Raw genomic sequence first — 25,679 nt, 5'->3', positions numbered from 1 at the left:
TTTAACAAAACACTGTCATCTATTCCCCAAAATCTTGTGTTTTATGAGTAACATAGTAATAGTAGTTCAGGTAACTATCATGAGCTGGGCATTGCGCTATTTTTCTATGAATTGTCTCATTTTATCTTCTCAATAACATTACGGTTTTAGATATAAACATTCCCTCTCAACAGATGACAAGACATAAGCTCAAAGAGGTTAAATAATTGCTCAAAGTCAAACATCAAGCAAATGGCAAGGACAGAGTCCAAGAGACACTTTTCTGGCTCCAAAATCCACCCTAACGCCAATGCAGCAGGACACTTTGATGGATGTAAGGCTCAGCTCAGTCCTCAACACTGGGCCACTAAGTGCAAGACATAAACCAGCTCACGTTATCCTTTTAGCAGCTGATGTGGACTGTGCCACCTCCTCTCAGAGCCCTCTGATGCTTTCCAGGCACACTCAGTAAATCCCCAGCTCCTACCAAAGGGCCGAGCCTGAACTTGGCTCAAGCTGCCCTGCCCTATGAAAATGCCAATCACATCCTCAGTCCCAGTGTTCTGTGCTTGCTGTCCCTCACACTGAATCTTCTAACTGCCTAGGACTCTGCAAAAGCCTCCTTAAAATGCCCTCTTTGCCCACCCAATCCCAATGCGCTCCCACCCACCCACCTAAGTGGTGCTCCAGGCTGTTTCCTTAAAGCTATTATTATCTGTCTGACACGATTCTGTTGCTTGTTCTGCCTTTTACACAGTACTTGTCTCTGTGCAACTCAAAGACCATTGCCCAGACAGGAGGGATCCTGTCTCCCTCACCATTTGTGCTCGACATCTTCCACAGTGTCAGTGACCCACAGTGGGAGCTCAGTAAATAAACATTTATTGAATGGATGACTGAACTCTAGGTGCCACAGAGACACCATTAGACACAGCCCTCACCCTCAAAAAGTGAACAATCTGTAAAAGGGTGGTGCTTTTCCATGGCTGTCTCCTATACAAACCATTCCTCAAGGCAACATGTTTTAAGTACCACATAGGAAACACTAAAGTGTCACGTGGCTTCAAAAAGAGGGAAAAATGTGAAGTCCTACACTACCATAAGATTAAAAGGTACTTACAATTTCATCAAGAAAAGGAGAGAAGGTAACTATGGAAGAACAGAGAACACACACACACACACACACATACACACACACACGTTATTCCTCAGAGCGGAAATGCTCCTTTCAGACACAGCTAGGAAGATATAAACATCATTGAAATTCAAAAGCAGTTCTGAAAGAGAAGATGCCTCCATTGGTATGCAAGGGACGCTTCCTCCCCCTGAATACATTATGAACTTGCAGCCTGCTAATATGCTATGCTATCATAAGCACCAGATGGGGCAGTAGGCAGTACATGTCCCATCAAACCTCAAGAAGATGTATTAATGTTCATGCTCTTTAAAAAAAAAAAAAAACCCTCTGCCTGCGTCCCTAGCCTTCCACATTTCTTAGCATTCAGTCACTTTCTCTCAGAGCAGTCCTCCAGGGCTGCGCCTCTTCAGCAGATGGTGCCAGGAATCATTCCAATCTATTTTATCACAGAAGGCAAAGGCCACAAAGCGTGTCAGACTATGCTTACTGAAGGCCCACCCGGCACAAAAGAGCAACAGAAGATTCAGGAGAGGCAGGAAATAAATCTTCTCCAGGCAATACTGAGGAAATGTTTTTTAATTATGCTGAATACTTATTTATGTTGAGCTGAGATAAATTAGAGGAAAGTTTATATATCCAAACTTTCAAGATTACTTGCTTTTACTGTAAAACTGGGGCCTACCTCAATATTCCTCAGGAAGAGTGGCAAAATTCACAAGACCATGAATAAGAAAAAGGTGGCCTCAATTTCAGACAAGGACATAATAATTGGCACCTGAGTGCACCTCGTTAGTGGCAACCATCCAAATAAGGAACGATCCTGGCATCCTCTCTTTACTGTCCTAGTCAACCTAGCTGTGTGATCCTCTATGCCAATGGTCACTAGAGCTCTGAACACATATACAACTTATGTTTTCAAGTGCTATTTTTAATATATTGCTGAAATTATTTCAGTTCACTTTGAATCTAAACGGGTTTATTTATGACCAAAGAAGGGATATCTCTCAGGAATACAAAGAAGACCAAAATAATAATAATAATAATAATAATAATAATACAGTGGTCCTTCAGCCTGAACATGCTGAAAACTCCACCCAGAACTGGCTCATACGCTCCAGTTTCTGATTCAGTAAAGGCAGTGTGGGGCAGAGAAACTGTGTTTCCAACAAGTTTCCAGTTGAGCCCGACTTGGTAGTGGTCCACAGAAACAATGGTAAGACTTCATTACACAAGGTTTAAAACAAATCTACGTTTCCAAAGTGCTCAACCCGGCAGGTGTCTTTAACCTGTGCAGAGAATCAGTGAGATCTCCGTATCAAGACACTCAATTAAGAAGCTAAACTGACCATCTGAGAATGTCTAAGAGGCATGAATTCAGAAAACTACTTAAAAATCCTCTGCCAAATCAACAGGAGTATTCTCTCAACAGCTCTGTAATGCCACCCTGCAAAACTCAGGAGTCTTGCCCTATGCCTTTCAAAGGATCCAATGTAAATGTTGAAACAAATATAAAAGGGCAAAAATATTTAAAGAAAGTATTAAAATAAAAAAACGTGTTTTTCAAGGAAAAAATAGATATATTATCAGGCACTGAATGAATTATCCTAGCAGTCTCTCTCGAGACGTTAAGATAAACTTTATACCAGCATATCAAATTGCTACTCCTCTATGAGTATTGATAGAAGAAGCTGATGGCTGAATTTCCTATGTAACTAAAAAGATAGAAACATTTTGTTAATATTTGTGTTTTGCAAAAATCTTACTCAATATGTCGCATGGAATACCCATGCTTCAGCCCGGTAGCAAGAATGAAAGAAAAATGACCAAAGCACATGACAGTGCTTGGGTGGAGAAGCAGCTTGCATCCAACTGTCTGCTTCTCAGTCACCATTTCTTTGTGGAGAAAGCCTCCCTGATGCTTGGTTTTGAATGCACAGTGCATTACTTTTAGCTGCAGTTACCCTCTTGTACTATTACACATCACAACTTCTCACCCCTTAACTGTGCCTCTGGACCCACGGATTAGCCTTTCCCCATCTCTCCCTTACAGGCCAACTGTTATCTATTCTGTGCTACCTTTAGTAGACATAATCATGATAAGTTATCAGATTGTTTTGGTGGTATGGGGGATTGAACCTAGGACTTTTGCACTGCTACATCCCCATCTATTTTTTGGGTTTTTTTTTTTTAATTATTTTGTTATTTGGTATAGGGTTTTACTACACAGCTCAGACTCATAGTGAACCTCCTGTTTCAGCCTCCCCAGAACTGGGATTACAGGTGTGTGCCACCATGCCCAGTCTCAGTGGCCAGCTCAGCACAGGGCCAGTATGGTATGTGGCATCCAGGATCGAACCCTCATCCTTGCACTTGTCAGGCAGGGGCTTAGACCACCAAGCTATCTCCCTGACCCAGTTTTGGTTTTTATTTTGAGATAGATTCTCAGTAAGCTGCTAAGTTACCCAGGTTCAGCTCAAACTTGTGATTTTCCTGCCTCAGCTTCCCACCTAACCTGGCTATTACTAGATTATGGATGCAATATAAGCCGTCATGTAGGTAGCCACTAGTAAAACTATATGACAAAAACAACTGCTGTTTGTCCGTAACTCTGAATGAAAGTGCTTGATTCATAAAGCCCATTCACCAAAAAGTTTTTAGAGTCATTTCTTTTTTCCATCATGAACTACCATGCCTTGTACATCTCTCGCTCTTCTGCAATCTCCACAAAGCCCAGCCTACCTCATCCCCTCACTCATGCATAAAAGGAAAATTTGCTGATGGCCTCTTAGGCCTGGCTCACAGGTAGCCTGGAATGGAATTATTAGAAGTGGGAAGTCAAGATCTTAACGTAAATGGTAGCTTCCTCAAGGAGAGCTGATGATGCTTAAAATGGCTAAATACTGAAGAAGAGCCCAGACCTTGGGCTACAAACAGAAGTGAAATAAAAGGTTTTACGGAATCCAGATTTCAAACATCATCTACCCAGAAAAGGAAGGAAGGAATAAGGAAGAAAATAGGCCTGTGTGACCCATGCTGGTGCCACAACGAAAACAGCTGCTTATTAATAACTGAGAAAACACAACACGACGGGCTTCGCAGGATCTCACTTCTTCAGGGTCTTTGTGATCTGCCTCATCATTCTAGGTGTGGTTCTCTGGTTTGCAAGTTAGCAGATTATTGGATCATCAGGAAAAGGGTACACACGAAAATAGAGAAGGGGTGGGCAGCTGGGAGAGACAGAAATTCCTTTCAAACATAAGCAAAACACAGAAAACCCATCTACTCAGACAAAAGCAGTTCAAAACTGTTTTCTGCGGGCCCTAACACCACCCCATTAGTAAGTCCCAAGATCACCACGGTCTGCTCTAACAGTCCCTTCAGGGGACACTGGGACTCTGTGGCACACTGAGCCACTTGCCATTAGTCCCACCCACCGCACACGTGTAAAGTAAGCAAGGCAGGTGACTGCTCCTACGCTGAAGACAGACAGAAGGATGGTGGCAGACGTGCCCCTCACGGTGCTGTGTTCACGCCAGTGCCACCAAGGAACTGGCACGCGCAGGGCTTTGTGTTTCTGATAGATGGCCTCATAAACTAGAGCACAGTTTCTCTGTTATAAGTTTTTATAATACAGAGCCAAGTGTTCAAGCTAAAGATGCGCAAGTTCCCTACAGATTGATTATGAAGAAAGCACAGTAGGAAAATCATAACCATGCAGAATAACTAACAGAAACAAAAGTCCTAAGCAACTAAACAAAAACAAATATCTGTGGAGTTTAAAAGAAATTATCTGTTCTCTGGAAAATACAATGAAACAGTTCAATTGCCCAACAGGTTTGGGTAAAAAAATTAACATAGATATGACCAAATGTTTTACACCCAGAACACATGGCCAAAATATGGATAAATATAAAAATAAAAGAGAAAGTCATTCCTCTATGCAGAAAATAATCAGTATCAACAAGAGGGATTTCTTTCGGAGACATTCTTTAGAAGATGGACTAGCTGGGTGTGGTGATACTGCCTGTAATCTCAGCACACAGGAGGCTGAGGCAGGACAACCTCAACTACATAGTAAGTTCAAGGCCAGCATGAACTACATAGCAAGACCCTGCCTCAAACAAGCTGACAATAAAATAAAATGACACAATAGAAAAGGTTCTGAGAACCCGATTATCACCTCCCTTTATCAATTTTTTGAGACCATTCATGTTTTTGACAAGCAAACACTGGCATATGGAGAATGCCTGGGCAAAAAAAAAATAAATAAACTGGGTATTGCCTCTGATTTCTATCTCTGTATTTCATAAATCAACTTTTATGAATATTCTCAAAAACTGAATAGAAAGTGAACAATGAATACAAAGCTTATTCCACTTTTTCTAAGGATAAATACCTGCATTTTTGATCCTCTGGTATGTTTTGTCCCTAGACTATACAAATGGGAGTGGGGGGAGGATAAAGAGGCTCAAGAGGATTCCACAGGCAATGTTACAGCAACTCCCGAGTACCAGCTTCTGCTACAACTAAGTAAGCCCTGCCATCACGCCCACCACGCAAGTGGCAGAAACAAGGCCTTCCTGCTGCGTGCTGACCCTCGTCAGGACGTACATCACGCTTTTTTTTTTTTGCGGAACCGGAGATTGAACTCAGATCCTTGCATTTGCCAGTCAAGTGCTTTATCCTACTGAGCCATCTCCCCGGTCCCTAAAAGCATGGGTTTTTTTGTTTTGTTTTTTTTCAAAACTGGGGATTGAACTCAGGCCCTTGCGCTTGCCAGGGAAGCACTTTATTCCACTGAGCCATCTCCCCGACCCCTTCAGCACACATTTTTTAAAGGCAAATATATAAACTTGAGTTACCTCAGGAACCTGAGATTCTACTATGCTTGTCCTCCCAATCACCTGAGAATCATTACAGCAAACAAGCCCCAGGGAGGGAGGGCGCCGAAAGCCCGCTGTCACAATCTGCTCAGAAGCTGAGCAACTCTCTTTCTTAAAGTTCCAAAAACTCAGAACCCAAATTAAAACCATCCAGTTATTAGGAATGCTGTTTATTTCACAGAACTCTTTTAAGACTCTTGTTAAAGCCACAACACATGATAAAGAGATCCTCGCATATCCCTTCCTCCTCAAGAGCATTCTGCCTCTCTAATTACAAAGCTCTTAAAGCCCAACTCCTCACAGCATCATGTTCTTATAGGTGTTTTCAAAATTATTTTCTTCCATGAGCACCCAGTATGCTACAGGAGGCTAATAAACCATGCAGAATTAAGAGAACCCCTTTGATAAAGCAAGCCAGGCTACACTTAATACTTAGCCCTTAAAAAGGAAATGTGGAGACAAATAAAAAACTCAGGAAAGCTTCTCAAATTTTATCAACTCCCTTTCTTCTCCTCCTCCTCCTACTCCTCTTCTTCTTTAGGAGGTGGAGAAAGTGGGAAAGACACCTGCTTCCTACAGGGCACTCACCAGAGCGGAGACAGTGTGCCTGAGGGTTCCCAGGGCAAAGCCAGGGCCGCCCAGTGCTCTCATTATCAACAAACCTGACTTCTTATTCTTAACAATTTTGCCAGAGTGTTGGCTATATCATTTGCTTTCCAATTTTCTACTAATCAAAACACAGAAAAGCATCCATTTGACTCCTAGCCAACAAAAGATACCCAGGACTACTATATGCCAAAGGCCTAGAAAAGTGATAATTTAATGAACCTGTACAACTCTATCAGGGAGTAGTTATAGTCACTACTATGCTTTTCATAATAAGGGCATTAGAGCTGAGTGTGGTGGTCCACACTTGTAATCCCAGTTCTCAGGAGGCTGAGGCAGTCAGCCTGGGCTACAAAGTGAGCTCAAGGCCCGCCTTAGCTGCAGAAGAAGATCCTGCCTCCAGAAAAGGACATTAGCCCTCTGATGCCTATTACTTTTACAGTACTCTTTCAAGAAGAGTTGGAAGACACAGAAAAGAAACCTCCTAACCTGCTTAAGCCATCCAAGGCCATTCTTGATGATTAAAGCCAATACTTTCCCACCTTTACTGGTCAGCAAAGAGCACAAGTCTCCCTTCTAGGCTACTATATTTCAGGTTCAAACACCCCCTTTTAAATGTCCCATCTAATCTTCATTCCAAAAGACCCTCCCATCAAGCTACAACTGATTCCACTCCCACCCATAAAAGAAACCAGAAAGGAACCCAAAGTCAACACACAAACCCAGGGCATTTTATTTCACCACTTAACTTTATCTAAATGTCCGTAGGCAAAGTGTTTCTTTATCTGATCTTCAGTTTCAAATAGATCTCAACATGACAGAAATAATTCAGAGAGCTGTAGGGAAAATTAAAAAGCATACACAGTGCCTAGCCCAGGGTCTGACATATACAGGCTTCCAATAAAAGGCTATTCTTGGTACACAGAATTTAAGATTTATTCTGTTCAGAGATGGCAGTTATATATTCCCTTTGAGATTAAGAGGATTTCATGATTCCTTTGATTGGCACTCTATGGGTTGAAAAACATAATTAAGCCAGGCATTCTCAGAAAGTACATTTACATTAATATTAATTAATGCAAACAGCTGTTGGAGTAAGCCAGCCTGATAAACCTGAATCTTGGTCAGGTGTGAAATCCTATTGTTCTCAAGTTATGAGTCATTTAAGTTAATGACTTACTCTCCTAGATCTGGTTAGCTACCAAAGAACTGTAATCACACACAAAGAAACTGCTTTCAACAAATACTATATCCAACTATCATACACAGAAATTATAAATTTAAGAAAACAAAAAGTAAAGGTGCTTATTAGTACATGAGCAACAAACTGAAAAATGCCAAGTTACGCTGAGAGCCTTTTTTTTTTTTTTTTTTTTTTTTTTAGTACAGGGTCTAACTACATAGATCAGACCTGTAGTCATTCTCCTGTTTGCAGCCTCCCAGGCACTACGATTACAGGCGCACACCACTGCGCCCTGTCTCAATGCACCCCACGGGCGGCGCCAGCACAGCACACTGGGGAATGAACCCCAGCCTCTGCGCTCTGCCTAAGCAGGTGCTTCAGTCTGCTGAGCTATCTGGCCAGCCCGCTGAGAACCAATTTGGAGCAAGGTGTAGACAGGAAGAAGGGTCTTTCAACAAGCTTTAGACTACCCGCTAACCATTCCTCTTCCTAGGTCCTGACACCTATCCAAAGAGGTAAGTCACCTTCTAGGTTCTTGTGCAGTTCTTCCTGCCTAGGACCTCCTTATTTCTCTCCCTGAAACCCAGAACTGGAAAGTCTGAGAGTGCTGACCTGTGGTTCTCGAGTACCTCAACATTCGGGGCAACCTGCAGATGTCTGTGACCTGAATTTCCTTATTACAGTAGCTTCTTATTTGTCTTAGCATACTTTTTCTCTGTGTAATACTCTGGTAATCAACCAAGTTTAGTTCCTAATTTCCAAGACAGGATAAAATAAACTTGAGGGTCCTCCTTTTGCCGTAAGTCTTGTTACAGAACTTTCTGTCCTATGGTGCTACAATCCTGAAGTGGTAGAAAAATAAAATACATGAGGACAATTCAGGATTGAAAACACAATAAAGTAAGACTGATACTAATATATTAACATGATTTAATGTAAATCACATATTATTTAATGTAAATCAGAATGATTATTGTACATTACATCATGATTTAATGTAAATAATACAATGTAAGTCATATATTATTAGTGATACTACTATATTAATATGATTTAATGTAAATCATGATTTAGAAGCAATGTGGTAAAAAGAATAACTTGGGTTGGGAGGCTGAAACAGGAGGATTGGTACAAGTTCGAGACCAGCCTAGGCTACATAGTGAGCTCAAGGCCAGTCTGAACTACAAACAAGACCTTGTCTCAAAATTCCAATTAAAAACAGAGAGCGCAGACAGACTGGGAAGATCTTTTCATTTTAATGAACTAGCTGAACAAATTTCTTAAGCTCTATAAGCCTCAGTTTCCCCATCCTTAAACTGAAACTACTTGCAAGATAAACCTTCCCACTCCAAGAAGTATTTGTTCTCCAATGATTCAGAAGGCTGTCTGGCATACTGTAATTAGAGTCTTCCCTGCAAATATCAATTATCAGTACAGTGATGAGATGGTTAATGAATTACCAGGCCCAACAAGCAAATGTTTAGTCTAGGAAAAAAATAAATTGCTTGCTTTATGAAACCTTCAGATATTACAACAAATACTTTTCTCAAAAAGCCTACATTAAACACATACTTTTCAACAGACCATTAACTGCATGGGAAAGTACCCTGTAAAAATTTCCAACTCGAGCCAGGTATGGTGGCACATACCTGTACTCCCAATATTCAGGAGACTGAGGCAGAAGGATCTCTGTAAGTCTAAGGCCAGCCTAGGCTACATAATGAGTTCAAGGCCAACCTCAATTACATAGGGATATTCTGTTTCAAGGAAAAGAAAAACCAAACCAGATGAGACCAAACCAAGTTTCCAATTATTATTTAAATATATAAAGCTAAAAGGCCAGGTACTCAAAAATATTAATAGAAAAACCTTTTAAAGGAACAAGTACTAGGCTTTAAAGGGAAGTTGGTGCTTCTGAATTTCTGCACAAGAAGTAATGAATATATAATTCACAGGTACAGTTGAATTATTTACATCTTATGTAGTTTTAATAGCTTGCATGAGTTTTGTTTAAAACAGTAAAGAGTTAGCCTAACAGGATGGCAGCCCAACTTGTAAGGTAAAACAGTGTGAGTGAATAGCATGCAATGTTTTTACTCTTGCATAATAGTATTTCGATACAGCTATTAAAATATACATATATAGCCAGGTGCATTACCCACATGTGCAGTTACAAGGGACACTAACAGTTGTCTGTCCATAGCTATTTCACTTCTGCTTCTTACACAAATCATCGCTTGCAAGCATTGATGCTAAAAACAGAAAAACAGTCTAGTACACAGTGGCTATAAATGCCAAATCAATTTTCAGCAGATAATAAAGTGCATGTTTTACAATCAGCAATGCACTGTTTTACTACCCAAAAATGTAAGCTAATAATATATAGCCCTGCTAAATGGAAAATGCAGATATGCTGTTAAAAAATGGGCCGACTGTGAGAGGATGGATCATTTCTGCAGGGACCTTCTTAAAGCTATGTGTAAGTGTTTTGAAAATATCACATGATGTGGCCATGTGTTAAAAATTACAGCCAGTTAAGTTCTCTGCTAAGAAAAATATGTGGGCAATTTATGAAATGCACTCCAGGATGGAGATGTCTTAAGTAAAACCAGATTTTGAAAACAAACCCCCCCTTTTTTTTCTTTTGGAAACTTGAACTTAAAAAAAAGTTCCAGCCACATCTGGAGAGCAGGACCATTGAAAAAGGGTGGTCTGACCTAATACTAGCCATCTTCTGAAAGAGCAGCACTATTTCTGGGCTACAGGGACTGTGCTCACTTATTGTCCTTTTAAGGAAACAGTCCTGAAAGCATTTTGTAGGTCAACATATGTTCTTTGATAATATTATACCAAGATTGATAGAAATAGAAATGTTTTAGAAAGCTCAGAATCGCCTCCTTCTGAAACAATATAATGTCCAACCTCTCCCAGCCTACTCAGGAGAAAACATTTCCTTCTCTTAAACACAAGGATCTAGTTGTTACGCAAATGACAAGCAGTGAAATGATATTTCCTTATAGTGAATTAAATGATTTTAAAACAGTTTAATCTATTTCTCTACAGCATGCATAGCCTCCTTTGGCTTTTTGTAGCTCATTTTGTAACACTACACTATCAACAGCTTAAAAAAGGGTGTTTTACCAAAATCACTCTAGAAAACCTCAAACCAAGACTTCTTCTTTGCCTGCCTACCCCAGGAATTGGTATGTCTAAATAAGCCTAGTTTCTATACATCTGTTTCTTGGGATCTCCAATTTTATAGGAAAGGCCCTGGATCTGAGAATTGTTACATCAAGTCTGAGACAAGCAAGAACAAATTCTGACACATTAATTTTAAAAAAGATACATAAATAAGCAGTCAAATGAAAACAAAGAGATCAGATTACACAAAACTTATTCATCTACCTCTAATGTCTTGAAGTATAAAACTTTCCCCAGATGACTAAAATTGCTCATTAATATACATATGTATTAACTAAAATATATTAAGAGGCAGTACATCCAATAGTAGAGTTTAAAAAGTACAGATGGGTGTCAAAAATAGCCAAGTGTCAGATCTGCTCAAGCATCCCCGTCCTGGCACATGCTCCTAGTCACAGCTGTTGATATATTCTCTGTATTCAAGTACAAGGTTTCCTAACACAGTTGATGAGAGAGAAAAACAGGGCCCACACTTCAGCTACTGCTGTACAGCCAGTAAGATATTAACAACTTAACACTAAAACAAAGTTGCAATGACTCTCAAGCCTTAAATATAGTTGAATGCATCTTAAATAAGATGCACGGAAGCTTCCTTTAAAATCATGGCATCAGCAAGGAGTAGTGAGGGTCTTAATTACTCTGTTTCACTCATCATCCACTGTGTGTAGTTTTCCTAACACATATTCTCCAAGATGCTGATCGATCGTTTAGCGCATATTAAAAACATGAAGACAAAGAACACTTGAACTATCCTATTAAAACCAAATAAAGCTGTGCTCTAATATTCTGGGGAAATAAACAGAAGGACTGTGACCACATTTCTATGCTACACACCCAGCACTCACTACTACCTCCTTACTCGCATGGCACATCATAAGCCCAGAAGAAAGCTTCAAGAGTTAAAATGACCTTTCAAAGGCCTCACTCATTGTCTTTTTTGTAAACTCATTTCCTCCACGGTCCAGTTACATACAGTCTTAACCTCCTGAATTAATAAAAAGTGCAACTCTGCGGCAAACGCATCATTTCTGCACATATATCACTAAGGATGAGGATGGACTGCAAGATGCATCCCAAAGGGGGAAACATTCTTCTAACAACTGGCAATACCTACCCACAACTGTGGTTGCAGAAAAGCAGCAGATAATGTTTCAAAACACCATCTGTGAGGTACACAAACTTTGTGACCAAGCACAGCCTCTCCTGCCTGTCCTACCCAAATAATCTCAACACACAGGCAGCTGGAGGATTGCTCTGTGCCCTGGCTTTTTTCTCTGGAGAGAGGCTGCTGCACATGCAGCGCGGGGCAGTGCAGCCAGTTCTTAGGAGCAGCAGAAATAGCCCTTTCCCCCACCAGGCTCCTCCACAAGCAGAGGATCTCCGAAAACACTCGAGGTTCCAAAAACAATATTTTTCACAGGAAACTGTCATACACTAAATTTCCAGGACCACAACAGCTTCACAAATTCAGCACACTTTTTTTTTAAAAAATTCAATTAACAGATTTTGATTCTTTCTCTGATGACATCGAAGGACTATGATGTAGGGCAAGAATGAAATTTCTCATAGTCCCAATACTTCCTTCACTTTTTGCGACACAAACAGCTTTTTAAAGAGACCTTATTCCAGGATTCCACCATAATCTGAAAATTCTCCATGGACGAAATTTCCAGGATATAAAGTAAAGAAGATAGCTCCGAAACCCAGAACAGAAATAATACTTCTCACTGGGGCTCAAGTAAATTGTTCAGGAAACACAACTGACTGTACCTCCCCTTGGCCTTTGAAAGACAGCTCTACAACTGTAAAACCCAGGGCTCCATACCTTGCATCCCTGTACCTAGATCTTGATGTTTCTCTTTATGTCACCCTCCCATCACACCTCTGTCACTTCCAGCCTCTTCCGGCCATCATCTAGAGCAAGGGCTGCTGAGCAGCCAGGATTATCTATGCGTAATAAAAAGCTTCCTTCAGCGCAAACACACCAGCGGCAGGGCTCACTCACCAGGCATGCTGGGGTCCAGCGGACTCGGGAGAGCAGCTCTGTGCTAAGAGCCAGCGCGTCGTCGCCGGCTCATACCTCCTGTTCTGGAATGTGCAATGTGCGGGGCGGCGGAAAGAAGAGTACAGCAGAGCAGAGCAGAGCAGAGGACAGCTGAGGAGAGGAGAGCACAGCAGAGCGGTGCAGAGGCGTGGAGGCGCGGAGAGGAGAGGAGAGGAGAGGAGAGGAGGGCCGTCAGAGGGGCTGGGGCGGCATGGCCCGAGGCAGGAAGCCGGGCGCGTGCGCCTGCCAGGCAGAGACAGATGGAGAGCTGACACTCCGGATTGCACTTGGAGCAGAAATGTGGAGGATGACAGGCACACATGTGGCCTTGAACCCAGCCCTGTCTCTTCAGGCGGAACAATGACAGGGACGTGTGTGCAAAGTGTCACAACCCCTGCATCCCCTTACTGCCGCTCTCCCTCCTCCTCGTTCTCCACAAGTTCCAGGACACCAAAAAGCAGAAAGTAAAATGTGGAAAGATAAGCTAAATGCTGAATAATTCATTCGCCACCACCCCCATCCCCTGAAGCATTAACCCTTATCTTGCCATGGGATGGAAATGCAGACCTGGCCCCGTCACTCCTCCCAGAGAAAGCTTTCCCTCATCTTCTCCTTTGAGCTCACGTAACTAAGGACTACACTTTAAAAACAAACAGCCACAAACCTCAAAGCTTGTTTACTGAACTAGATATCCCAAACAGTCGACAAATGTTTCAGGAGCCTGTATATTGTGCCAATTTATCATCCTGAACAAAGTATCAGAATCGCTCCTTCTGTCAGCCTCTCAGTAGCATGTGGAAAATAAAACACTTTTTAGAAGCAGAATCCAACCACTTTTATTTTACTAGAGTGCTTTTAACCCCCTGGGGTCCCCTGTTGATACCCTCCAAACATTTTCAGCTTAGTCTCTTCTACCGTGCATCGAGATCCGTGGGAGATAAAAACAAAATCTTCATTGTAAAGCCTTTTCAGAAACTGAACAATCATGCCCTCCTGATTTCTGATTTTTTGCACACCCTTAAATGTTTATCCTGCCCATGAATAACACACACCCAGCCAGGTTCAATGGACTCTTCCCTATTAAGCTTTAATGGACACCATGATATATAAAACTACGAGCCTTTGTTACGGTGCTTTATCTAAAGCTGGCTATTTTCTTCTCAGCAGTCCCTCTTTAGTCCTTTGTAAAACATCCTTGCCTCATAGGAGAAACACACGCCTGCCTGTCTTGCTTGCTTTTCTCTAAACAGACAAAAAATGCCAGCCAAAAGGAAAATGCTGTTCTCTTCTAAAGTTCTTCCTCTATTTAACACTCGCAAATCTTGCCTGGGTCTGTGTTTGTTTTAACAACAGGGCACATGATCATGTAGATGTCTCAGGTTTTACCTTCCCAATGCATGCTCAATCCACTATGGACACAGAAACAGTCCTGCTCAGAACTCTGCCCAGGCTGCAGCTCCATGAACAGGACAGACAGAGGCATCACCTTTAACTCCTGCTGTTCCCCCAGTCATTGACACGTCCTTTGCTTATTCTACACTTTCCATATGCTTTTAGCTTTCATCAGATTGATTTTCTACCTACTTGCTGCCTTGAAGACATTCTAAGAACCCAACTGGAACAGAGGCAACAACTCTGACTCCTACCTACTGGCTCTTCCTACACTTCTCCCCAGGAAAGTGCTTCAGGACGCATGCGCACGCACCCCACACACTCTGCACCGACCAAAACTATTTCAGCTTTGATAAACAGCATCAATCAATAAGAACTTCTGCAGTTCTTCTGCACCCAAGGAGCCCTGCTTTAGCCAGTGAACCCCTCAAAAATCCATCACTGTCAGAGACAACTTGTAAAAAGACTACAATTCATAATGATTACTCTGCTCTGTCACTAACAGTATACTGCACCCTATTTATGAGGCCAATCTTTTTGTTCATCTTAGTTAGATGTCACTGGTAATGAGGTTCTGTGTAATGGATTTCAGTTCAGTTAAGCACCAAGCTCAAACACTCTTATGATGGGAGCTTTATAGTGGGCACGAGTGTGATAATCAATTAGCCCTATTGTAAGTGCCTTTGTGGAACCCAACACCTTAAATCTGTAGATTTTCCTTTTTAAAGAGTATATTTCTTAAAGCCATTTAATGCTCCACAACACTGATTTTTTTTAATACTCTACCTATGCTAGAAAGAAAACATTTTCACAGTAGGAAACCCAACCTCTCATCAATATGCATGGTGAATCACTTCTAAAATAGAAAATCATATGACAAAAATGCAATACACTTTAAGAAAACTGGATGATATCTGGTTTTAAAACTGGGTCTTAATATCGGTACACTGCAAATCCCTGAACCACAGCTCAGAAAATTGAACTTCCATATGCTGTGTGATTATGTATCTTTTCTATGTGTAAAAAGGCTTTTTAAGCTGTTATCTGACTACAGTAATTGCCACTTTAAATTGATCCACGTCAACAAAACCTGGATCCCTGGAGATTCTCACCTAGAAGTCTGATTGCAGAAAACGCCTAGCTGAATGTGTGTGCATCCGAGACTAGTTCAGCATTTCTTCAAGAGCCAGCTTCCTCCTCTTATTCTTTAATTCACAGAGGCGAGCAAAGTGGCAGCCCCACTTGGCGCCTCGCCCTGAACTGGGAGACCTGAACACACAGCTCCACAGTCACCTAAATAAGTTTCTCTTTAAAAAAAAAAAAAAAGAGAGAGAGAGCGAGAGCACAAGAAACCAATATCTCCACACTCAAATTGTACAATAAAAATATGCAATCAATAACATGATGTATTTTTGTAGGTGAATGGGGAAAAAAACCAGAATACACATTGTGAAAGTTTTCTCCAATACAAAAACACCATCCGGTATCGCCATCTGAACATTCTTTATAAAATTAAAATATAGCTAAAGCAATAACAAAGAATACATTAATGTATCACCACTGAAACATACTTATAGAATTGAGATCTATCCAAAACAATAACAAAGAATAAATTAGTGACCAATTGAGTAATCCCTCAGATGGACCATGTCAACTAAATGCACATCTTTTATTTTAAGAGCACAGATCATTTTTAAGGCCATTCTTTAATTTAAAAAAAAAAAAAGTCATCTAAATCATCACTTTCCAAATCAGGAAAGTAGCAGACAACAAAGTGAGAGGGACGTGTAAGAACAGAGGCATAGACAGGTTTCTGACAATGACTTTGGGTCATTCCTTAGAAAGGCATTACAGGATTGTATCACTCCAAGGTATTTCTCACTTCCCAAGCTAGACAGCCCCATCACACAATTATTTCCTTTGTTTTAACCTAACTTAGCAGTAGGGACTAGCAGTCTACTGGTACTATCTGCAGTTCATGAAAGATCTCCACGCTGGTGAAGGGAGAACTGGAGCGAAAGCTTTTCCACAGGTCTTCCCAACTTGCCCCTCTGTTCCTAGCAGGCTGTTGTGATACACTGTGACTGCACACAGTGGGTATTAAGTGAGTTAATTCACAGGAGCTGAAACCTCATTGATCCTAATTGAAAGCAATACACCCAACCAAATACTTTCCTACCCCATCTGCTCTGGCCTGCCACCAGCTATTCAATACAAGAGAATTAATAGTTTCAGATATTCTAACCGACCCAATAAAGGCACTCATTTAAGCAGGGCTGCATTAACAAAGTGAAAAAACAAGGACAAAATGGGTTCAAATGGAGCATTTTACTTCTAGTTGGCTTTAACAAAGCTGAATAAGGCTTATTCTGACTTTTTTATGTGCAAGACTTGATAAACTGAATGAGAAGGCACTCAGTGATCAGCCAACGAGCGTTGATGAATGGTCATTAAGACCCCCCTGCTTTTAGGGAGACCTTTCCACAAAGTGGCACACCAGCTTGAAAGGGCGGCCTCACTGATGTCCAGATTTCTCTGCTTGCTTGTTCCACTTTCAATTTCAGACCACTGGCCACCAAATGAGGCTGACATATTGGAAAATAATGTTTTATGGGCGAGTGGTAAAAAATAAAATGGAGGCATTAGCTCTGCTTTCAAATTCAAATCTGCTAGTTTTGTCAGACCCCAAAGGGTTTGATTTTCCACCCAGCTGGAAGCTATTAGTGTTTTCTAAAGGCATCCCACTGGCAGGGCAAGCCTACCTGATGTGTGAGCTGTTGGGCTAGGGGAGATGGAGCTCTCCGGATGATTTCCTAACTTCTCATCACTTTGACAGTCAATTAAATAGATACAACACCTAATAGAAATGTACATTCATCTGCTTCTGCCACTAAAAGACATCTGAAACTATATTAAATAAAGGCCATAATAGATTGTCTCCTGACAAAGATAAATCCAATTATACTTTGTCTGCAAGAAAAACAAATGGTTTATGTTTTGGGCTACAAGAAACAGCCAACCACAAAGAAGTGAACAGCGCAGAGGGGAAAAAAAGAATAGAGTTAAAAGTTCATTGAAGCAGTCCATCAAGGTAAGAGGTTATCTGTTATTTTAACTCCTTTCTATAAATGTCTGCTGTACACAAGTAGACATAGTGATACTAGTTCCCTCAAATATTTCCTTGGGGAAAAATGATTGGCAAGCATCTGCACCTCCTCAGCTTCAGGCCAGACTCACAGAGAGCAAGCACAAGAACTTGGCTTAAATGACAAAAGAACAGGACACCTGACTGCCACCTTAGGGATCTGAAGGGTGTATACGCATCACAGGGTGGAAAGGTTATTTTGGGCCAGCCAGGAGGGCCTAAGTGCCAGCAAGAAGAGAAAGTGGAATAAAAGGGAACACTCGGGACAGGGGAAGCCTCCCTAGTAGGGGATTACACAGACAGCACAAGGGCAGGAAAGCCTCGCTGCTTGGATCACTTGAAACTGGAGGGACAAGGCCTCCGCCAAGCCAATGGCGCATGGAGAAGCTGCCAGCATGGAGGAGGAAGTCCTAATGGACCAGGGAGTAGTGGGCAGCGTGAGAAGTCAGAAACTCTCCCCTTTACCCAGGACTTTGCGTTAAACGTGTGCACTCAGGTTGCTTCGAGTTCTGAATCTCCATCAGTTAAGGTGAATTAATGAACTCTAAAACTATAATTTGAAAATTCCATCCTTGAAATACTTCAAATAATAATTACTTCCTGGGCTGGGGAGATGGCTTAGTGGAATAAAGGCTTCCCTGGAAAGGGCAAGGGCCTGAGTTCAATACCCAGTTCTGCCAAAAAGAAAAAAAGGAATAATGACTTCCTAAACTGATACATCTCTTCAATTCTTTTGCAGCCTCAATGTCTACAGATGGCACCAGGATAAAATGGTACTTGTATCAACTCTGATAGGTTTTTAAGCAATATATGACTTTCATCTCTAATGGAAATTTAATTTTTTCCACATATGCATAAAAGATATGCTTTTATATATTAAGTATGTAAAATGCATTAGATGTATCTGTGTAAAGTGAAATCAAAGATAAAATATCCCTTGGTAGAAAAAAATTCTACCCCTGATTATTTTGCATTGTCTCAGATAGTGATAAAGCCTTTAAAATATATTTTGATTTCTTTTAGGCATCAACAACTTTTGATGACTGAATGTGATATTACTTAAAGGCAAACTTGAAATCTATTAATTAATACAGTTAACTGTAGATTCCTCCAATAGGCACTCACAAAGGGTTAAATGATTTAAAATTGTTTCCCAGTCAAATGCTGCCTTACTAAGCCAAAAGGCTGAGCACTAGCTATATTAACTCTCATCTCGCCAAATGAATGCATTTGTCCATAAAAACAATCAATCTTAAAAGTATACACTTGTATGTAAATCTGCAAATAAGTCACCATTTCTAGTTCCCTCCTCTTTTGTATAACCAGAAAAATCATTCAGCTAGTACAGAAGACACCTAACTACTCGACCCTTATTCAATTGACAAGGACTGCAGCACTATATGGAGAACCTTTGTTTCAATGTCACCACCTCCCCATCTTGACTAATGGTGAGTTAGTTTTGTTAAAACGCAACGGTGATGGCGTATGCTCCAATGAACTTTCCCTCCTCTCAGCACCAGAGACAAAAACCCACAGCTCTGCTCTGTGCAGGCAACCATCTGGACAGCTTTCCCTCAAAGCCCAGCCCACACCACACTGCAGGCAAAATCGGAGGGCTCCAGAGCTCTGTGGGGCTATTCATGACATACCAATTTCACATTTTCTGCTTGTACGCTTGCAACAATAAATGCTAATGAGGACTATGAATGACAATTTTAAAGACAATAAAAAGGTCTCCAAATCCCTTGCATATGGAGACACTGTTTTCAAAACTTCACCTTCTGTTACAGAGCTGTTAGAGTCTAAAGGAGAAGAAAAGAATAACCTAAGGAAAACAATAAGATGATCAAAGCACAACTGACTCCTGAAGAGTTCCAGAAAAAGCAATCTGTGTATGCCCAGCAAACAACAGATCTTACCTCTCCAACAACAGCCCTAGGAAGCCATGAGGTCCCTTTAATCTTGACTACCTTTGCCTTCTGTGGACACGGAACTTCATCATAAAAGCAATTCTTGCTAATTGTTGGTTATTTTTGAGCCGAGAGATTCTAAAGAAAGCCTCTGTCCAAAACGAATCATAATCAACATCTCCATCACTCATCATCGTACATCAGCAAAATATTTAATATGCTTTAAATAAATTCAAACCGGTTCTTTTCTGCTAATGTCTATCCTTAATGCAATGGTGCCGGACAGTGAAATCATACATGATTGAGCATAGTCAATAATGGAAAGGTTATATTCCTTTAAATTTTTTTCTGTGTTTTCCAAATCTTCTAACATGAGTTTGCACACTTCAAACATATATCCACACACATGTATATTATTGGAGATGCAATGAAAGAGCAGAACACAAACAAATGTTTTTCTCTCCACAGTGATTAAAACTATTTTACACAATCACAAAATATTTAAAAATCCATCTTTTTACAGTTCAGAGAAATACTCCAAAGGGTGTCCTTTTCATTAACACGGATCAAAACACTTTCAACAAAATCCACCAGGTGGAGCAAATACACAGCAATAAAAAAATCCCAGCATTTCATCAGTCTCCTTTCAGCTCTCCACCACCTTCTCCACAGTGCAAGTCAAGATCCATGCACACGTACTGATTTGCCAAGTTTATAAACAAACTCAAACTTACTAAAAAAACTTTTGCTATGAGAAATGCTATTACAAATTTTCCTTCCACAACTGCTTCATTTGTCCAGACTGCCAGCAAAATATATTTGTGCTTATCAATGTCAATTTTAAAATTAATGTTTTATAATGGCCCAGCAGGACCATCGTACGTGCCATTTCCCCACACGCGACCAAGCAAAATATAATACAGTGCTCTGTGTTCTGACGTACCTTGAAGATGGTTAATAACCAACTTCAGATCAATTCCCTTATTCTTTATGGAAATTTCGGTTCTCATTCTGACTTAGCAAAACTCTTAATTGTATCTATCAAAATCTTAACAAAACATTGGAATTCTGAGCCAGATGTGGTGGCACTTGCCTGTAATACTGGCACCTGGGAGGCTGAGGCAGGAGTGAGGCCAGCCTGGGCTACAAAGTGAGTTCAAGGCCAGCCTGAACTATAGAGTGAAACCCTGTCTAAAAATAAATAAATAAATAAATAAACCTGTTAGATGAAAATGTCCTTTGTCCCATTACTGCTGTTAAGTGACACAAGTGCACTGGTCATGATTTTTTCCCTCTTCTCTCTTCTCTAGTGACTGGCTCCCTCCCCTGCTCTTCTCGGGCAGATCTATTTTTTTCTCTTGCCATTTTACTCCACATCTTGAGTACTAGGCACAAGCACAGCCTCATTTCCTTGTTCATATTTTGCTCGTCAATTCCCATTGCCATCCGCAAGCCACAACTCTCCCCATTCACTTTTCAAACCCCTCTGAGCTCCTCTGGCATTGGACGCTCTCTGCTGCCAGGACTCAACGCTACAAATGGAACTAGTGTTACCTGCACTTATGAACGCTCCAGCTGGACAGAACCACCTGAAGCCAGGCAGCCCAGGGGCAGAGGGGAGGAGGAAGAGCCTGTCAGTGGAGGAGAGCACAAGTTAGGAATGTGGGCTGTGGCTTAAAATGTAGTTATATGTCCTTTTTCCTATGGGTCTCAATGTTGAGGAGTGAAACACTGCAAGAAATGCAGCAGGCTGCACATAAATAAACATGCACACGCCTGAGGACGCCATCACACGTGCTAGAACTACTTACACTTGTGCATAACAGATCACAGGACACCAGCGCCAGCACAAGGTGCACAAAGCCAATCCAATTATTTCAATGATTCCATACTCTTCACTAGAGTGCTATGCCAATATATAAAACGTCTACTTAATTTGCATAAACAGAATATAAACAAAAAGTTTTTAGAATAATGCCTACCAAACTCTTCCCTGCAAAGCCCAACCCCTTTATCATTTGCAAAAATAAGAAAATAAAAATAAAAATAGATGGAATCAGTTTCCTGGAGCTGTGCTTCTGTACTAGGCAAAAACACATACTGCTCTCGCTCTGTGCCTATAACTCCTATTAACGTTAATGGGAGGCACATATGTGCATCGAAAGGGTAAATGCCCTTCAGACTGCATGACAGAATCCTAATGAAGTAGTTGGAAAAACCAAATCACTACACATGGAGTCACACTTGCCCCTCCCTTTGTAGGAAGCCTCCCCAGCAGCACCTCTGGTCCCGCCCACAGCCTGGTCATGTCAGCAGCACGCATGGTGGACAACCTGCTGGGTTTCCCTTTCCCCGACTTCCCTTTCCCTAGTATCTTGCTATACTTAGGGGATCTCCCAAATGGCTCCCTCAGTGAGCTTTTCTAGAATATTTATCCTATGCCACAATTTGGACATAGTGCTATGCAAATACTATTTCTTACTATCCCCAGCTTCATCAAAGGGTGTGGCCTTCCCCCCAGTAAATATCAAAGATCATATTCAAATTCCAAGCAAAGGAGAATAGGGAGGACAAAGAACAGGTAAGAAACAGCCAATCTTAAAACTTCTACCACCTTTCTTTAAAAAAAAGATAACTCTATTTTTGTGGACAGATACAGACTCCAAAACTGCCTCCTGAAAGTAAGCTCAGAACTACTAGCTCCACACTAAACTCCCACCAGTGAGTCTGGCCCCAGCAGAGCAATACACAGAGGATACTGTATCCCAGGAAATAGAAAAAGAAGATCCCAATAAACCAAGACTAGTCCTCCACTGCTACTGCAAGAGACTGTTTCCCATCAAGCCAGAAGTATAAAAAAGAAAGGGCCAAATGTTTAGATACTTTAAAGAAAAAACATGAAGCATCTGTCAGTGTAGTCCAGAAGGCAAAAGCTGGGACACAGCATTGGCAGGAACCTCGATTCCTGACCAAACCCTTCCCCACACAATGCCTCCTGAAAGAAAGGAACCGAGGGCGTGAGCCAGCCCGACGCTGGCGGACAGACAGGGCCAGCCTCGCAGGATGTCAGAGCGCCAGGCGGCTGTCAGAGATACTAGGGTTTCACACACTCTCAGCCTGACTGTTTTGCTCTTCAGGTAATTAAACAAGGAAGCAGGGCTGCTGGGTATGAGCCTGACCCCGAAGCCTCGGCTCCATGGTTCTGCATATCAACTTCCGCAAGAACTGCCCGGAGCATCAACAGAACATGCTCGCTTTGCTCCCCAGTGTTTCCTTCTCCACCTCTTCCTACAGCCGACCAGACACAAATTCTGCTGCCTACAAAAACATCCATGCCAGGGTCTGAACTGACTGACAATGACAATCGCTGTGCAACTCCCCCACAGCACCCTGCACACTTTACAAACCAAAATGCTACTCTAACAGCAGGAACTTTATAAAAACCTATAAATAGCAAATCGAGGCAAAACTCTGGTGTTTTAATCAAGATGAGTTAGTAAAAAGGAAAAAGAAAATAGCAAAATAATTGTAATTTAACATGTGTTTGACTAAAATGTGATTTTCAACTTAAAAAAAAAAAACTCCTGCAAATGATTGATAGTCCAGATCAGAGATTAAACATGTGTTGTGCTATGTAAAATGGTTATTTCAAGCTTTAATGACGGTCATTAATGTAAGCAAATATGATCTATGATTTGGTGGATTATGGTTCATCAAAAATTGTATTTAAACAAAACTCTAAAATATTTGTGTACAAAGTCACCATTAAAACTTAGCACTATCAAAACTATCCCCTAAAAAATTACGTGGGGAAAAAAGTGGAGCTATATATCCATATACACATCTATATGGATGTGTGTATGGATATATATGATTAGAATCATATTCATAATATATTCCTTCATTTCAAAATCTACAGGGTAAAATATGAGCTGAAAGAGACAGAGACTAAAAGGGAGAAGAATACAAAAGCTTGCCTGCTTGTCTGTGTTCAACACAAAGAACATTAAATGAAAACAACTGGCACGCTGCCAAATTCCTATAGAGGCAAAGAGATTCAAATAAATTGATTTCACGCATCACACTGACCTGGGATCAGTGTGCAGTGCTACAATAAGCTCACAGCCCCACGTGGGGTAAAGCCCATTAATGCTATCAGACCCCTTGAACACGACCAAGGAAACCGAAAAATAAATGCAGGCGCTCTCTACAAACTGCAATTTTACTTAAGAAAATCGTTTTCCTCTACGGATAAAAACACCAATACTGGAAAGTGTACAGGATCATCTATGAGCATGTTAAAACTCACATTCTTGCTAATGCAGATGTGGCCTTTGAAGCCCATCTAATAGGTAGGAATTGGGGCCACCTAAATAGTCCATCCCATGATACACGGGAGCAGAAAAACACACGTTTAGCAAGCCAAGTTTCCAGATCTCCTCACCCCCTGCACTTTCCTCTTTGCAGCTCTTCCAAAGCCAATAGACTTTCTTTTCATACCCCAAGTATAGGGCCTTTCTTAATTTTCCTTAATGGCTCACAAGACCAAGCTCCTCAGGTAAGTCCTAGCAGTCCCAAATCCACCCTGCCCTCGCAAGGGCGCACAGCATAAAGGAACAGCTCCAACTCCTCCTAGGAGCCCCAGCACTGTGTAAGTGCCTACGTTTTAAAACATCAGGAAGGTGACTGACTCAAGACCTAGAGCAGGAGCTGAGCAGAAACAAGGCAACACGGAAACACAGGGGTGAAACTCCGCAGCGTTCTGCCCCTGAGCGGGTGCCAAGCTCCCGGGGTCTCACTCCTGGGCAGAAGCAGGCTTGCCTTCCTTGAGGCGCCAGACCGCCCCCTGCTTCAAACTGCCACACGAATCAGCCTCTCTGGCGCCTCCTCAGGCAATTCTCGCTCACAGCACAGACTTTCTTCAATCCTAGCCTTTTTTCTGCTTTCAAATTACAAAGCCAGGAACCCAATGAATTTCAGGTGATTTTGTTGTGGTTGTTGTCTTCTGCTTTTGGGTCAACTTGATTCTTAAGTCCATATTTCTCAAACTCATTACCATTACAAAGAGGGGAAAATAGCTAGAGATAATGCATAACGCAACATTACAAAGAAAGTCCAGGCTATAAAGTAAGCCAGCACCAATGTTACTATTTATATACACATCATTTTTAAAGTACGTACACATACCCGTACATACAGAGAGAGGAGGAGAGAGGAAGACGCTGAAGGTGCTATTGGTGATGCATAATGCAAAAGAGAGCAGCATTTGTGAGTTCCAATTAACATATAGGAAGCTGCCTTAAGATGGGATTTACCAGGGCCTGGGAGATGGCTCAGTAGGATAAGCGCTTGACTGGCAAACGCAAGGATCTGAGTTCAATCCCCGGTTCCGCAAAAAAAAAAAAAAAAATGGGATTTACCATGCTTTTTTTTTTTCTCTCAAATACAGCTCTTCCACCCTGCCGTGGCTCACCACAGTCAGGCCACTGATACTACACTCCACATGACCGGAAGACAAATGCTCACAACGGGATGGAGTTGAATAAAGACAGTTATGTACTTAAAACACATGCACACAAGCTCAAATCCAATATGCTTTTCAATTTGTACACGGCACCTTAAATATTTTTATTATACCATATGAACCCCATACAAACACATAAGGCAGAAAGCAGGGTTACATTTTGTTTCACCTGGAGATTTTGGCTGTTTCTGAAGTGTGTCACACAGGCTAGCCTCAAACTTGCCTGGCTGCTCCCACCCCCACCAGCTGGGATGACAAGTGTGTACCACCACACCTCGCTCATATTCTGTTTTGAAAAGGCTATTTTCTCTTGCTGGAAGATAAGAAAACAACGGTACAACTGTAAAACAGGAGTGTTGTTGTGACTGGTTTGTTTTCCTTCTGATACAATATTAATACCTTTTTTTCCTCCTCATGCAAAATCTTGGAAATCTAATCATGATTTGAATTCTCAAAATAACAATTTTTAATAACAACAATACATAAGGTAAGAACATAGAAACAAAGGTGGGAGATTCCCTCAACTACTCATGCAACTGCATTCCTCGCTTTTCTTTTGAAAAACAACGGATGTCTCACACATAAGTACCCAGGACAGAAGAACACCACTCCGTGAAGAAGAGATGAAAGGAAAGGAAAAGCAGACAGCAGAAACCAAGTAAGCAAACTCCCCG

At 41.3% G+C, this 25,679-nt stretch overlaps 1 protein-coding gene across 2 annotated transcripts in view; it reads right to left on the bottom strand.

Annotated features, from left to right (window-relative positions):
• Runx1t1 (RUNX1 translocation partner 1) overlaps positions 1-25,679 on the bottom strand; it is a 119,098-nt gene that overhangs the window by 92,095 nt on the left and 1,324 nt on the right. Inside the window, exon 1 of one of the 2 annotated variants that reach the window (XM_023701348.1) lies at positions 12,996-13,114. The exons of the other annotated variant lie outside the window; for it this stretch is intronic. Coding sequence (XP_023557116.1) covers positions 12,996-13,002 — 7 coding nt within the window. The 5' untranslated portion in view covers positions 13,003-13,114. Of the gene's footprint in view, positions 1-12,995; positions 13,115-25,679 lie in introns of those variants that run through there. 2 annotated transcript variants of the gene reach the window in all.

Source organism: Octodon degus, unplaced genomic scaffold (genome assembly GCF_000260255.1).
Source record: "Octodon degus isolate 3935 unplaced genomic scaffold, OctDeg1.0 scaffold00134, whole genome shotgun sequence".
NCBI classification, from domain to species: domain Eukaryota; kingdom Metazoa; phylum Chordata; class Mammalia; order Rodentia; family Octodontidae; genus Octodon; species Octodon degus.
The sequence above is the reverse complement of the archived record's forward strand: the minus strand, read 5'-3'. Positions and strand labels throughout refer to the sequence as shown.